The 17,317-nt window shown below is 38.9% G+C and overlaps 1 protein-coding gene across 1 annotated transcript in view; it reads left to right on the top strand.

The window, feature by feature from the left end:
* GABRA3 (gamma-aminobutyric acid type A receptor alpha3 subunit) overlaps nt 1-17,317 on the top strand; it is a 338,987-nt gene that overhangs the window by 287,075 nt on the left and 34,595 nt on the right. The window contains exons 7-8 of the mRNA XM_030934036.1: nt 6,539-6,682; nt 16,975-17,127. Of these exons, the coding sequence (XP_030789896.1) occupies nt 6,539-6,682; nt 16,975-17,127 (297 nt within the window). The remainder of the gene's footprint in view (nt 1-6,538; nt 6,683-16,974; nt 17,128-17,317) is intronic.

The following is a 17,317-nucleotide window of genomic DNA, read 5'->3' as shown; positions in this document are numbered from 1 at the left end:
ACATTCAATACAATTGCTATCAAAACACCAATTACATGCTTCCTGAAATAGAAAAAACATTCTAAAATTCATATGAAACCACAAAAGACCCAAAATCTCCAAAACTATACTAAGCAAAATTAATAAACCTGGGGACATCACACTACCTGACTTCAAAATATACCATGAAGCTATAGTAACCAAAACAGCATGGTAGTGGCATAAAAATTGACACATAGAACAATGGAACATAAAAAGACACGTGCAGTTGTATGTTTATCACAGCACTATTTACAATAGCAAAGTCATGAAATCAATCTAAATGTCCATCAGTGGATGACTGGATAAAGAAAATTGGTACATATATGTATGTACACACACAAACACATACACAGACACCATGGAATACTACTCAGCCATAAAAAGGATGAAATCATGTGTCTGCTGCACCATAGATGGAACTAGAGGCCACTATCCTCAGTGATATAGTTCATAAACTCAACTACTGCATATTCTTACTTATAAGTGGGAGCCAAATAATGGATACACATGGATACAGAGAGTGGAATAATACACACTGGAGATTCCAAAAAATGGGAGGGTATGAGGGGGTGAAGACTGAAAAAATACCTGTAGGGTGCAATGTTTAGTATTTGGGCAGTGGGTACACTAAAAGCTCAGACTTGTTCACTACACAATATATCAGTTTAACAAAACTGCACTTGTACTCTCCAAATCTATAAAAATAAAAAAAAAATATAAAGGAATAGAGAGTACAGAAATAAACCTACATATTTACAGCCAACTGATTTTTGACAAAAGCACCAAAATACACATTAAGGGAAGGGCAGTCTCTTCAACATATGGTGCTGGGAAATCTGGAGATTCCTTGGATTTTTACCATGTGCAAACCAAACTTAAGTTCTTTTCACTAAAACTCTTTGTGTTCTGTATCTTGGTTTAGATCCTGTATTCTGGTTACTTACCTCCTCCAATCTTGTATCATATTCCTTTCCCCATTACATTGGCCTTCTGCCAGTTCCTAGAACTCTTTACCACATAGAAGACTTTGCATTTGCTGGTTTTGGGGGGTTTGGGAGGTTTAGTTGTTTTGTTATTATTTTGGCCTGAAATGTTTTCCATCAAGCTCTTGCATGACTGACTCCTTCTCATTTTTTAATATTTTAGATTAGAAACCACCCTCAGAGAGATCTTCTCTTATCACTGTATCTAATGACGCCCCTCCTCACCCTGTAACTCTACTTTATTTTCTTCATAGCATGCACCACTATCTGTTACTATATTATTTATTTACTTGTTTATTGTCTGTCTTTTCTCACTAGACTGTAAGCTCAATGAGGTAATGGGGCCTCAAATGATTTATGACCTCTGTGTCTTCACTATCTAATATGATGCCTTGATATTTGTTGAACGGGTAACTGATTAAATCAATTTATCAAGCAACTGGTTTCTGACAATATTTCAAAAGAAATGCATTCTCATTTGTGCTAACATGGCAAGATTGTTTGTTACTTCCATTTTTCCTGGGGTGTGTTACATACCAAGGCTCAGATAACAGAAGGAGGCATTTTGCTAAGGAACTAAAGACAAGGAGATGCTTTAGCCATTATAACTCATATGAAATATAGTGAGGGGCCCATTCAGCGAGTGCAAAAGTTCTAAATGTCAGGTAGATATCCTTTCTTCAGGAACCAGTCCCTCCACCCTACCCCAGCTCCTCCATGAAAGTAGAATGATTGGAATTGAGATGAGGGGGCAGTTTTATAGGAGAGAAGCTGAGGAATTAAAGGAGCCCAAATCCATGGAGGAAGGAAAGCAGAAAGAGGTCTAACTGGGAAGAATTCTGTTCCCCAGTGGGTGAATAAATTCCATCATTATCCATGTACTTGCAAAAGCTACAATGTTAGGATCATGTAGAATCTTTTTTAAATGTCCTTTTTCCTTTCTTAACCACATGAAAACTCAAAAATTATAATCATTTCTACTTTTTAAATCGCTCCGTCCCACTCAGTTCAACCCACTGTCTAGTATATTATGCCTATGGGTCACTGACACCAAAAGGCATTGTGATGACTTTTTAAATACCGTCTTGGCTTCAGTTTCACTCTTTTCCACCAGCCATCCCTACGACAGCTAGGGTGATCCTTCCCAAGCTTATATCTGGTCATGTCATCTCTCTCCTTTAGGCATGTCCACAACTCGTTGTGTGTACACACATGTGTGTACACACATGTGCATATTCCAACAGAGGTTCCCACTTGCCCATTAGAAGTTTCTTCTGGGGACTCTATAATAAAAGGAAGAAATCCAGGACTGCAAAAACTCTTAGGGTAGGCAATTTGGACGTTTTTGTTTGTTTGTTTGTTTTTGAGACAAAGGCCTTGCTCTATTGCCTGGGCTGGAGTGCAGTGGCTCGATCATTGCTCACTGTAGCCTTGAACCCCTGGGCTCAATTGATCCTCCTGCCTCAGCCTCCTGAGCAGCTGGGGCTACAGGCATGTGCCACCATGCCCAGCTAATTTTTAATTTTTTTTTTTTTTTTTTTTTTTTTTGCAGAGACGGTTTCTTTCTGTGTTGCCCAGGCTGTTCTCAAACTCTTGGCCCCATGCAATCCTCCTGCATTGGCCTTCCAAGGTGCTGGGATTACAGCATAAGCCACTGCACCCAGACTAACTTGGATATTTTATGCTATTTATTAAGCTTCCTTCTGGCCTGTGACTCCAGTGATACTATTAATTCCTTTACCACTCCATGTGCTCACATACTTTTTGCCTTGACTATGTTGTTCTTTTGCTAGGAATGTCCTTCTTTCACCTCCTAAAGGTGGCGTCGTCTTCTGAGTATCATTTACTTTAGGAATCCTTCTGTAACACCCCACTCTGAGCAGGAGTAATAGTGCTCACCTCTGGTTTTACTTAACACTTGTGTTTATTTCACTAGTGTGCATACTCCTATATTCCAAACTGCACTACAGCCATTGTGGTTTCTGTGTCTCCCCGAGTAAATTGTGGGCTTCCTGATGTGATGGTGGCTACTGTGCCTTCACAAACTTTGTTTACCAGTACAGGTCAGGCTCCAAGCAGACACTTGATCAAGTAATTTTCAATTTGTTTTTGTTTTCTTCTTCCACTTATTCGTGTCTTTCCTGCTTTGCCCTCTATCTTATGAGAAGAGGGTATTTTTTTCTCCACAAATCCCTCTATTCCCATATATTATTGCCAAAGACATTAAATCATTGCTTTTTGCATAAAGTAAGTTGCTACTCTGGCCAAGTGAATTTTCTGAGATACTGATAGCTGCACAATTTATTGTCACATCTGTGTTAGGATCTGCTTGGATTTTCAGGGTGAATATTCAGGGCTGTCTGTGCCAGGTACTCAGCTTAAGTTAAGAGCTCCAGCAAGAAATTCATTTTCCTTTTTAGGGGTGGAAACAAAATCTTTCATTGCTTACACTTTCCATGAACAAATCTGTTTAGATTTTACACTGTCAAAATCTTGGGTAGATTGGATAGAACATGGCACTATCTTTAAACAAAAAGTGTTGCAACCATCTGAACAGCAAAGGTAAGAAGACATATACAGATGATTCCCTGCTTAGGAGTAGGGGTACCCCAAGCATATGTACTAAAGATAAAAGACTCTGGGGAAAAATAAGAGCACAAGGATCTTATGAAATCACATTTCACTGATAGTATTATGACTGCCTCATATAATATCAGTATAAATTTTAGGTAAGGGTATGAGAAGGGTTCTGAGAAGATTTCCCTTTCTTCTTGGTGATAATAGTTTAAAGGTCCACAATTCAAGCTGAGAGCCCTAGATATCCCATAAGTAAAAGAGGATGCTTTGTTTTTAAGGTGGAATCATAAGGAATCATAGCCATCTATAGGAGAAAGTCTCTAGACCACAGGTTGTAAATTGGGAGCTTCAGGTGTGATTTGTTTGATCCACACACTGTTTACAACTTTTAAAATTATTTGCTAAGATTTTACATTTGGGAGATGTCACATAAAATTCCACATTTGCTTATTATTTCACAAAATCAGAAGATTGACAACATTGGGCTCAAATCCTACATGGCTTCAATCAATCGAGGCCAAATAGTGACTATCCCTTGTAGATAAGGATATGCTTTCCCTTTCCTCATAACCTCCATCACTTTCACCTCACTCCCTGAGAAGGGAGTCTAATATCAATTGCCAGTAATCATCTCACTTGCACTTTTGTTTTACTTACAAGAGAATTAAGAGCTCCCAGTAGAAATGAGGAAAGTGAAAGAGTTCTTGTACCATATCTATCAATTTTGTTTTTTAATTAAGACATGCTGAGATGGCTATACTTTAAACAAGATGGGAGAGTTTACATTTTCTTATAGAAATAAAAGATGTTTTCCCATCTTTAAGCACACAAAGCATGCTTCTATTGAAAACATAAAACTTCATATATCAAAATTATGCTATTCATTACAAAAAACATGATTTTTATATAGAAAAACTGCACAATGAAAATATTAATTAAAAACATTGAAAGTTAGGTTTTGTGCTTCAATGCATACACTAAATGTTATTGCTAGAAAATGTGGTTACGCATTCAGCAACAAACCTTTATAGGCATCAAAATGTTTCACAGGTACTAAACTTGTAAAAAAAAGTCTATTAATTGCATCAGAAATTTATGTGTCCAACTAGAAATATTGTTGTTGTTGTGTTGAAGAAATGACTGAGACTATATACAAGGCAAGTTATGTGGAAAAGTTAAACTTCCTGTGATATTTTCCTTTGCAGTGTATGAGAGCACAGATATAAAAAATACCATAGAGTTATGAATATTTGTTCATGATGTCAATGAGAATTTTGATGTGATTGGAGAAATTTTTAGTGTGCTACTCATCACAGACAAAGCAGGAAATGACTTATTTAGGTGTATTGAAAAAGTTTTAAAAAGTGTAATGTAAGCAGATCACAATTAGTACCCATGAATAACTGTTAATGTCAGACTTGTGAAATGTATATCCAATGTTGCAAAGTTTTGCAGGGACCCAGCATTTATATTTGCTTATTGGCAGATTCACCAGAAATTATTTGCTTTGTGGTAAAAGGTTTAAATAGAGTATATTATGGGTATAGTAGTTGCCACCATGAGCTAGAGGAACCCCTCTTCCCCTCTGGCTTGAACAACAGGCAGCTCAAAACTTGAAGGAAAAGGGTATACAGTATGTGATCAGCTTCCCTTTATGAGCCTGGGTGCCTGAGTTAGGGCAAGTACTCACCCTAGATATAAAATCCACGGTGGAAAGAGTTAATCACGTCAGGGAAGGAATCAACTCATTTCTTTAATATACTGACTAACATTAAGTAACCCCACCTCATTTCTCACCATTTCCCTTACTCACACCCCTGTTAATCTATACAAATTCTGTACTTGACATTGGAATTCTAAATGAAAGCCTTGACATTAATGCTGATGCAAAAGAAAAGGTGTCAGTTGTCTTGTTTGCATGTCAAAATGATAATAAGTTATGAAAGAAAATTAATTATTGTAATTTTAATTTGGAATTTTTCTTTTTTAACTTAAAATATCACTAGTTTGAATTTTTGCTTTCTCTGATATGCTCACCGCATAATTAATTTAATTCGTGTTACTTTTCTGCCAGTTTATTTTTTCTTACAGCTAGCCTGATTCACTTATTCAAGGTACCTCTGTATTAGTCTGTTTTGCTTTGCTGTGAAGGAATACCTGAAGCTAGGTAAATTATAAAGAAAAGAGTTTTATTTGGTTCACGGTTATGGGGGTCTGTACAAGAAGCATGAAGCCAGCATCTGGTTTCTGTAATGACATCAGGAAGCTTTTATTCATGGTGAAAGGCAAAGCAAGCCAGTGTGTCACATGAAAAGAGGGAGCAAAAGAGAGAAGAAGGTGCAAGGCTCATTTAAAACAATCAGATAGCCTGTGAAGTAATACAGCAAGAATTCGCTCATTACTGGAGGGGGGTGGCATCCAGCCATTTGTGAGGGATCTGCCTCCATGACTCAAACACCTCCCACTGGGCCCCACTTCCAACACTGGGGCTCGCATTTTAACATAAGAATTGCAGGGGCCAAATATCCAAATTATGTCAACCTCTATGGCTCCTGTAGGCATTTGAGTCTGTGACATCTACATGAGATAATATTTTAGCCATTCTTTCCCCTGCCCCTACTGTCTACTCTCCAACAGAAGAAAAAGTTTATTGACTGTCTAGAAGACAGTCACTGAAGTATGAGAACACTTTGAGTTTATTTCTATGTACACAGCATATACTCCAGTAGCTATTCAATGAGAGTTTATTGGATGGATGGAAGGATAGATGGATGGATGGATGGATGGATGGATGGATGGATGGATGGATGGATGGATGTACTTCAGTTGAAGACAGACCACATACCCAGAACTCTTTGAAGATGGAAGTTTTATTTCAATCTCATTTGAGTTTAATATCAAGGGTAATTATTCTCTGTTTCCTTCAACTTCTCTTTATTGACTCTTCTCTGCCTTAGATGCCTATACAACAGCTGAAGTGGTTTATTCTTGGACTCTTGGAAAGAACAAATCTGTGGAAGTGGCACAGGATGGTTCTCGCTTGAACCAGTATGACCTGCTGGGCCATGTTGTTGGGACAGAGATAATCCGGTCTAGTACAGGTATTTAACTTATTTTATTTAACAAACATTTCTGTAACCTGTACCGCATGCCAGTCACTGTTCTAAGTGCTTATAAGTTATTTAATCTTTAAAACAATGTTGTGACAAAGGTAGTATTATCATGAGAAAACTGAGGTATATAGAAGTTCAGTAATTTGCTCCTTGTCACAGTTATGCAATGGCAAAACGAAAACGAACACTTGTCAGATTGGCTCCCGAGACCATCCTCTTAACCACAATTGCCTGCTGCCTCTTGGAGAGTGGTGCAGAAGGTGAAGGGCATTAGGGTTATAGTATGAGAAAAGAAAGCAGATGGAGGCCATGGTGGGCAAAGAGCTTAGCTTTGTTCCTAAAGATTGCATTAAAATAATTGCTTAACTCAGCCTGTGCTGAGGTGGCACATTAACTAATCCCAGAAAATGTCAAGCACACAGCCAGGATGTCCAGGGAGTAGCCATGGAATTATTTTCTTAAGTGGATCACGTAACTCAGAAAAAAGCTTGGTTGGCAAAACCTGCTAGGTTTTATCAATGGCTAACTCTTGGATATTGACAAATGGAACTAGAGTTTTGTTCTGTGGCCTTAAGTCCGTCCATTTTGAAATGACCCCTGAGCAGTTCAAGGGGCCTAAGGAACGATATATTCTGGATCTCAACTAACCTTAGAATGTTCATCAAAATGGAGTATATGCTGAGGCCCACATATCACATAATATTTTTTTGCTATGAAATGATAGAAGCTTTCAACATTAATTTTCAAGCAACACTTGTCTCTGTGAATCCACAATTATACATGTCCTTTTATCTCATTATCTAGACATACGCTGTTCCCTCTTGTGATGTCACTGTCTGTCATCTCCTCTGCCCCCTGTTCTCCTTCCACCTCAGAATCAGGGAAGGGTGCCTAAAAAGAATCAACATTTGAAATGGAATTGAAGGACAAACAGGATTTAGAGATCTGGAGTTAGTGTGGGAAAAGGGTATTCTTGACAAAGGCAACACTGAGATGTCAAAAATCCAGAAGTATGAGAGAGCATGGCCTGCTAGGGAAGCTGAAAGCTGTTCAGAGTAAGATGCAGAAGGGATAGAGAGTGTAGGGCTGCGGGGGTGGGTGGGCTGTTCCATGGGGTCCTGGGGTCATGTGTGGCAGGCCTCCGGCTGGACCAGTCCAAGTGGCACAGGCAGGCAAGGTGTGGCTGGCCCCAATCTGAAGAATTCCCTCCCTCCAGTGGGTGAGTACTGCTGCTGGGGTAAAGTGCCTGGCTTTGGCAGAGGCAGTAGAGGTGGCTGGCGGTGGGAGTGTCTGGGCCTCCTGGGCCCTGTCCCTGTGCCCCAAGAGCGCTCCTGGCCATCATGCATTGGCTTACCTGGGCCACTGCCTGGCCAGGGCTCAGAGCCCTGGGATTGTGGGCAGGGTCAGACAGGGACCCGTCCCTGGCTTACTTTGTTGAAAGTGAAACAGGGGCATTGACATACTTTTCCTGCACTGGCTGCACAGGTACTGCCAGCCGTCAGGACCCTGATCCCGGGACTGTGCAAGCAAGGAGGGAGAGGAGTCATTTGTAGGTCTCACACACCCTCCTGTCCCCTCATGTCTGCATTGGACCCCTTACATGTGTGAGCAGAGAAGCTGGCCTCCTGCTTCCAGAGGTGCCACCACCACTGCCACTGCCTGGTTTCCCCTCCCTTCCCCACCCCAACTTAAGGGAAAAAAGGAAGGAGACCCCAGGAGGAGGCCAAGGCTGCAGCATCTCATAGCCCAAAGTTGTGCACTGTACAACTAGGCCCTAGAGGCTGAGGGCCTGCCCTTGCTGCTGCGGGGATTTCCTCCTCAGAGTGAGCAAGCAAGAGAAGTCCCTGTATCTGTTCACTCCTCTCACCTCCCCGTCTGTGCTGGGCACTGCCCGCCTGGCATCAACTCTTGAGACCAATCCTTGGCTGCCCAATCAGACCCCACTCCCACTTCATTTGAGTAAACTGCTGTTGGTCTCATCTTTAGCTCACAGAAGATACACGTTCATGACAGGAAAATTAGAAATACATGGAGGAGCAAATATTGAAAATTAAAATACTTTTTGTTTCCACTTTCCAGAAGTATCTTAGAAGATTTTGGTACATTAACTGATTATTTTACATTTGGTATTTAAGATGGTTCCCTTTGTATTTTCTGTATAAATATGTTTTTATATAAATGGGGCCATAGTATTGATACTGTTTTATAAGCTAATTTTTATTTAATTTTATATTATAAATGTGTTTTTCATGTCACTAAATGCACATAATCCAAGTAAAATGTACACGAGATTTAGTAAAATATTTTAGCAATTAGAATGAACACACCACACATTTCATTTATTACTACTTGTTTTGGTTACTTAAAAAAAAAAAAATGAAAAGCCTTCCTGTCAGGCCAGGGCATAGTTGACAATGATGATAGTCCCCGTTGTCACTAGGAAGTGTAGAATTTCATTGTGAAACTCAATAAAATAGTATCTTTTTTGGTAATGTTCTCATATAGATGGATCACAATCTTATTTAAACAGTCATCTACTATTATATTCTGTGTTTTAATGCTATAAACAACACTGTAAAGACCCTTCTTTTCCCTATAGCATTTTGCTCCTGTGTAAGTATCTGCCTAAGATACAGACAGGATATTGAGATTGCTATTTCAGAAAGTAAACACGTTAAAAAAAATTGATACATATTGACAAACTGCTATTCTGAAAGGTTAAAGAATTCTCACTACTATTATCAGTGATGAGCATGCCAATTTCCCCTCACCCTTGCCAACACAGGTATCATGGGTTGAATTGTGTCCCCTGAAAAGATATGTTTAAGTCCTAACCCCCAGTACCACAAAATGTGACCTTATTTGGAAACAGGGTCACTCCAGATGTAATTAGTTAAGATAAAGTCATACTGCAGTGGAGTGGGCCCTAATCCAATATGACTGGTATCCTTATAAAAAGGGGAAATTTGGACATAGAGACATAAACACACGTGTGCATGCACGTGGAGAATACCATGTGAACATGAAGTCAGAGATTGGGGTGATGCTTCTATAAACTGAGGAACACCAAAGATTGCAAGAAAACAACTTGAAACTAGGAAGAGGCAAGGAAGGATTTCCCTACAATTTTCAGAGGGAGTGTAGCCCTGCTGACACCTCAGTATCAGACTTCCAGCCTCCAGAACTGTGAAAGAATACATTTGCTTTGTTTTAACCCATCCAGGGTGTAGTACTTTCTTATGGCAGCCATAGGAAAATAATGCAACAAGATATTGTCGTTCTTGTTTTCTTACTGTTTTTCAAAGTAATACATGAGTATGGTGGTAGAGTTAATAATGATCAATTTCTGAGCATGTAATATGTGCAAAGCATTTCCCTGAGGGCATGTATTAACTCACTTAACCCTTGAACAACAGTTTGAGGTGGGTGGTGGTATTATCTGAGGTTTATAGATAAGGAAATCGAGGCTCAGACAGATTAAATAATTTTCTCAGGGTCACACAGTTGGTAAGTGGTAGAGCAAGATTTGGAAACAAGGCAGCAAATTTGCTCCAGAGTCTATAAACATAATAACTACATGGACCACTCCCTTTTTACTTTGCATCTAGAAGGAAGGATGTAAGGAAAGAAGGAAGGCAGGAAGAAAGGCAAGGAGGGAGGGAAGAAGGAAAGAAAAGAAAATTTAAAAATCAAATAACAGAAAGGTATATACTGAAAAGGAGCAGTTCTTATTTTAACTACTTATGTTTTACTTCTGATGGTTCCCTCCATAGTTCTGAATAATGAGCTTATACTGCTGTTTTTCACCTTTAGAGACGAAACATTGATTCCCTACTCTAAGGTATATGAGTGCTTATCTCACTTCCATTGCCCCTACCTCTCCTTTCCTCCAAGTCTTGATAGCTGGATCAAATAGTTAGCTTTATTTATTGATCTAACAACCCTTCTGTCCTCATATCCTCTCCTTCTTTTTTCCAACTTCTGCCAACTAAAAGTTTGCTTTCATTGTAAAAACAGATTAAAATGTACACTTAGTTCTTGTGGTAGGGAGAATAGTGGTCCCCCACAGATGTCCACATTCTATTCCCTACAACCTGTGAACATGTTAGGTTACATGGAAAGTGGGGATTAAGGTTCCTAATCAGCTGATTTCAAAATAGATTATTCTGAATTATTCAAGTGGCCATAATGTAACCATGAGGGTCCTTATAAAGGAGAGGCAGGGAGACCAGAGTCAAAAAGAAAATGAGTAGAAGATATTTTACAGCTGGCTTGAAAGATGACAAATGGGGCCACAAGCCCAGAAATGTGGACTACACAGAGAAGCCAAAAAGGCGAGAAAACCTATTCTTCCCTAGAGTCACCAGAAGTGAAGGCAGCCCCACTTACATCCTGATTTTAGCACAGTGAGACCCATTTTAGACTTCTGACCTTCAGAAGTATAAGAGTATAAGTTTGTGCTGTTTTAAGCCAACAAGTGTGGGGTAATTTGATAAAGTACCAATAAATAGAAAACTAATACAGTTATATACCCCTAATTAAGCTTTCAATACTTTCTCTATAGATTGATTTAAAAAGCTCAAAACCAGCAAGAGAAATTTGTATTATTATGACTGTGTAAATACTGTCTTTTGTTGGGATTGCATTTCTTCTTTAAGGGCCTACCACCCACTTAAATTTCCCTAGTTTTCTGTAGAAAGACGCTTCAGAGTATTTTAGAAAAAGGCACTCAGGTTATCTTTCTTTCGACTGGGAGAGTAAACATATTGATACAGCCACTGTGCCTATGGAAGTAGGGCTTGTAATTTTTCCAAGTTCAGATCTGCAGGAAATGTCCCTATTTTCCATTCCCATTCTTGAGACCCTCTCCCTTTGTCCCTGCGGCCTCCAGGTCTGTGTCCTCTCTGGGCGGTGCCAGCAGGGACCTCCCTTGTAAACTGAGCTCCCTCTGCTGCTTCTCATCTACATTGAGGCCTGCTTTCTCCATTAGCACTTTCTGAATTCCAAAATTCTCTTGAGCTCTTTCATTCATTCTTTACTGTTGTTTTCTTCCTTATGAGTTTATTCTATTTTACTGTTTTCACTGGCACTTGATGAAGTCTTAAGAGAAAGAGGAGGTAAATGTTGCTGCTCAGTCCGCTATGTGAATTGGTCATCTTTCCAACTTTTTACCTATATTTTTTAGGAACTGCATTATTTCCATTTTTAAAATTTACATCTCGAATATAATCTGGAGTTTTATTTTTGGTTTGCTCTATGAGGTAACCAAATGTACCAGTATCCATGAATGAATAATCCAGTGTTTCCTCAGTGAAATGAGATGCTGCTTTTATCATATACTAAATTCATATGTGTGCACATACATACACATACAAATGCATAAATCTGTGTCTGTATTTATTATTGTCTTTCATTGTTGTCTCTCTGTCTATTTCTTATATGTATCACATTATTTTAATTATTGTAGATAAATGTTTTCAAACTGTGTATATATACATACACACACACACACACACACACTCTTTCTAGGAAGATACTAGGAAGAGGCTGTTAATCGTAGTTACCTAAAAGAAGGAGATATGAAATGGGTAATTTGGGGGCAGATTTAGGAGGGAGACATTTTGCTGCACATACTTTTATACCTATTGATTTAGGAACCATATAAATATTATTACCTCACATATATATGTATTGCTTTTATTGTGACCATAAATTATAGGCGTTCCTTTCTAAATTCTGCATACACTCTTCCATGTAGGGTCTAGCATATGAATGGAAATCTAGGCCAGAGAAAGGTCGGACCCACAATCCATGGATGTTCTGATTGGTATGGCTGGCTTTCTCTCCAAATGCTGTCAGTCCTCACTATGAACTAGCTTCAAGCAGAGGCTGTCTGCTCTTTGCTCCAGATTCAAACATGTATTAAATAAATGAATGAAATTCCTCAAAGTCTGTGGCTAGTTGTTGACACCATCCCCTATTTTCCCTAATTTGGTGAATTATTACATTAATTTTCTAAAATGATAGTTTGGATGTGTGATCCTTATATATCCATCTTTCCTAGAAATTTGATCATTTGTTAGAATGACAGTTTTATTATTATTGTCATTGTATATATTATTTCTTTAGATGTGTAGCATAGGCAAGTGAAGATAATGCATAAAACAGGACATAAAGAAAAATCAGAGTGATGGAGATAAAAAGAAAACAGGAGGCAAGATAAAGAACAAGGAATAGAGATAGAGAGAGGGAAAAATACCTAAGATAGATTTAAGAAAATATATCCACTTACTTTTTTATGATGAGTTAATTTGCCAAGCTAAAAATTCCTCTTGTGTGTTTCAAAACCTTAGAAACTAGCTACGTTGTAAATGTGTTTTATGTTCTATTATCAAATATTTCACATTTAACACAGATGGAGTTTAAGAGACTGAAGTGCAAAGGCAGGAGAAAATTCTCCCAAATCACTTAAAGGGTCATCCCTCATAATCAGAAAGACAGAGAGACGCAGCAATAAGGGTAAGGAGGGAGAGAATCTAACAAACCCACTTCAGGAAAGTATAGTCAGTTATGTAAAGCATTATTTAGCTAAACTGTTCGGCATTTCTGATACATACATAATAACTAATTTGTGAATACATATGCATTGTATGTTTTATATTGTACCCTTGAATATTTCATATACAACATACACAACACAGATGGTACATAATGAGCTTAATAAGCTGGGACACAAGGGTGGATGTGGGATGGAGGAAATTGTGAAATCTTCCAGTTTGATTAAAATTTCAGTTCTCTCTTTGGCAGGGAAGAAGATGTATAGAGATGGAAAATATCAGAGTTGTGTTTAAGAAAACTGATTAAGTTAATTGACATAATAAATTAATTTGCTAAGCTTTCTAAAAGTCCACTTGTAAGTTCCACCCATAGAAATGATCTAAGTTGTGAATACTTGTGAATATATAAAGGTGTCTTTCCATTGTCCCTTTGACGATTTCACACTGGACCCAGAGAGTCTGCAATACAAGGACAGAAACAAGGGAAATCTAGTAAAAGGTGTCAGTTCTTACTAAAGAGAATTCCTTTCACCTCTTCAGAAGACAGACAACAAGACAGAATGAGAAAGAAAGAAATATAGAAAAGGAGAGGATTGAGGAAAATCAATGTGTTCAACTGTTTTGAGTCAGTTATTCAAAACAAGTGGTTAATTTTATAATCTTTTGAAAAGTCCATTTGCTTTGCCTTTTAGATCCACAGAATGTAATTAATTTATGAATATTTATTACATCTTTTATATATTCAATATTTCACATGATCAGAGATAGGATTAATAGGTAGGGTTTGGAAATGTGAGACTAAGATGGAAAAGAGAGAGAATTGCCTAAGCTAATCAAAGTCCAGCTCTCATGAAAAACAAATCCCCAGTGCCTTCTCAGCGGGGAGAGAGTGAAGGAAAGGGAAAGGACAGAAAGAAGTAGAGATGGACACAGACAGAAGATAAAACAAAGAAAGAAAAGAATTGAAAAAAGAGGCAGAGAGAAAGAAAAGAGAGAGGAACCCCAAAGTTGTAATTTTTAATTTGCTAAACTTAAAATAAGCCTACTTGTAGTTTTTGTGTGCACATAAACAAGCTAAGATGTGAATACACATTCAATATGGGTTGTATATTGACCCTTGGATGACCGGGTGGTGCTTCCTAGGTTTAGGTACAAGGGAGTGGGTAGAGTAGAAAAGTGGGAAATTGCCTCTTTCGGGAATCCTGCCAAAACCAAATGTGGGTGAAGGAAGAGAGGTGAAAAATAAGAAGCTCTGATAAAAGTGCTGTTAGATAGGCATATTGCAAGGGTCTTTGAGGACTATTTTGGAGAATCTGGCTTTTACTCTTTGAGAGATGGTAAACCATTGGATAGTCTTGAACAGAAGACAGACAAGATATGACTTACGTTTTAATAAGATAATTTCTGGCAGGTGTACTATGAATGCATTGAAGAAGTGTCAAGGACAGAGCAAGGAGACCAGTTAGAAAGCTATCACAGTACTCTAGGTGAGACATGATGGTGGCTTAGACCAGGGTGGTAGCAGTAGAGGTGGTGAGAAGTGGTCAAATTATGGAAATATTTTGGAGAAAGAACTGGAATAGTTGGCTGATTGATTGATTTTTGTGTGTGTTATGTGTGTGTGTGTGTGTGTGTGTGTGTGTGTGTGTGTGTAAATGTGTGAGAGAGAAAGGAGGGAGGGAGAGTGAGCAAGATAGAGAGAGCAACAGAACACAGTGAGGTTGAGAAGTCAGTGGAAAGTCTCTTGGGGGAGCCATTTTGAATGGGTGTGGGGGATGGGGAGAGTGAAAACCAAAATCTTGATTTTCATGTTAAGTCAGGATGCCTATTAGATCCCCAAGTAGTGATGTCTAATATATAAATCTTAGAGTTGAGTAGAGAATCTTAAGGCTCCTGTAATAAAGTACTACAAACTATGCAACTTACCAGAAATGTGTCTCACAGTTCTTAAGGCTAGAAGTCTCAAATCAAAGCATCAGGAAAGTTAGTTCTTTCTAGAGATTCTGAGGGGGAAAATCTGTCCCTTGCTTCTCCTTAGTTTCTGGTGGTGGCTGTAATCTCTGGCATTCCTTGGCTTGCAGCTGCACCACTCCAATCTCTGCCTTTTTTTTTTTTTTTTTTTTTTTTTTTTTTTTTTTTTTTTGAGACAGAGTCTGGCTCTGTTGCCCAGGCTGGTGTGCAGTGGCCTGATCTCAGCTTACTGCAAGCTCAGCCTCCTGGGTTCACAGCATTCTCCTGACTCAGCCTCCCGAGTAGCTGGGACTACAGGCGCCCGCCACCACACCTGGCTAATTTTTTGTATTTTTCATAGAGACGGTGTTTCACCGTGTTAGCCAGGATGGTCTCGATCTCCTGACCTCATAATCCACCACCTCGGCCTCCTAAAGTGCTGGGATTACAGGTGTGAGCCACTGCTCCCAGCTCTCTGCCTGTTTTTTACATATCCTTCTCCCTGTGTGTCTGTGTTTTCACATGGTGCTCTCTTCTAAGGACACTAGTCGTGTTGGATGAGGGGCCCACCCTACTCCAGTATGGCATGACCTCATCTTAACTAACTACATCTGCAATAACACTATTTCCAAACAAGGCCACACTCTGAGGTAACAGGGGCTAATGCTTCAGTATATCTTTTTGAGGGACACAATTCAACCCATAACAAGTAGGAAGCCCATTGGGGAATTATTAGAGTTTAAGGTATTAAAGACATAGGCTGGATGAGAATGGCCGGTGTCTGAGTGAGACAGAAAAAAGAAGTACAAGTACAGAGCTTTGACATCCTTCAGTGTTTAGAAATTAAAAGGAACAGCAAAGGAGACTTTGGAGGAATGGTCTGTGAAGTAGGAGAGAAACCAGAAAAGCATCATGGCCTAGAGGTTCCGTGAAGAGAGTGATTACAAGAGGGATGAAGGATCAACTGCATAAAGTGCTGCTGACAAATCCAGTAAGAGGGAGAATTGACTAGTGCATTTAACAACATGGGGTAATTATTAGTGCCTATCTCACAGAGCTGTTAGGAGGATATAAAGTTAACACTCCACAAACACTCAGAAAAATATTTTGGCACACAGTAAAAATGCAGTAAGTGCTCACTCTTATTTTAGGGGGTAATAGAGGGATAATGTAGGTCAGTTCACATTCTGCTATGTGAACTTTTGGGTCTAACCAAGTAAGTACGTTAGAGCAGCAGAGCATAATGGTTAAAAAGCATGAACTGTGGACAACCTACCTGGGCTTGACTTTGGGCTTTACTACTTACTAGCTGTGTAACCTTATGCAAGTTACTCCATCTCTCCTTGCCTCAGTTTCTTGAGTTATAAAATGAGGATAACAATAGTACCTACCTCACAGGGTTCTTGTGAAGATTAAATATTTTATAATGTTAAAGTGCTAAATAAGTGCCTATCACATAGAAAGTGCCGTAGAAGAGATTTTTATTTTATTATTATTTAAATGAGAACATTAATTTACTTGAATGAATTGTGTCAAAATTGTTCTGAGCAAGCTGTATTGGTACGCTGATAGCATTGTTTTTTCACACACACACACACAAAAAAACACACTGTTTTGTGATTGTTAAAGGGCTTTGGTTATATGAACTTGGGAGGTGCTGGAATACCCTGTCTTGAATATAAGATTAAGGAGTTTTGTGGATTGAATTGGGGCCCAACTTGATTTAACAATGTTTATGTAGCTACATACTGCCTAATTTTACTCTCTGTCTAGGAGAATATGTCGTCATGACAACCCACTTCCATCTCAAGCGAAAAATTGGCTACTTTGTGATCCAGACCTACTTGCCATGTATCATGACTGTCATTCTGTCACAAGTGTCGTTCTGGCTCAACAGAGAGTCTGTTCCTGCCCGTACAGTCTTTGGTGAGTGATAATTTATGGAGCGTAAGGGAAAGTCTTATCATGCAGAGTCACAGTGGAGGTGAGAAAGGTGGAAGAATGATTCCTGGAGAGAATGGGAGAAATGCCTGTGCCTAACAGGAGTAACTGAATCATCAGACCATGGGGTTTTAGACGACAGAATTCTTTTTTTTTTTTTTTTTTTTTTTTTTTT

Source organism: Rhinopithecus roxellana, chromosome 7, assembly GCF_007565055.1.
Source record: "Rhinopithecus roxellana isolate Shanxi Qingling chromosome 7, ASM756505v1, whole genome shotgun sequence".
In the NCBI taxonomy this organism is placed as follows: Eukaryota; Metazoa; Chordata; class Mammalia; order Primates; family Cercopithecidae; genus Rhinopithecus; species Rhinopithecus roxellana.
Note: the sequence above shows the minus strand (reverse complement) of the source record. Positions and strands in the feature narration are given on the sequence as shown.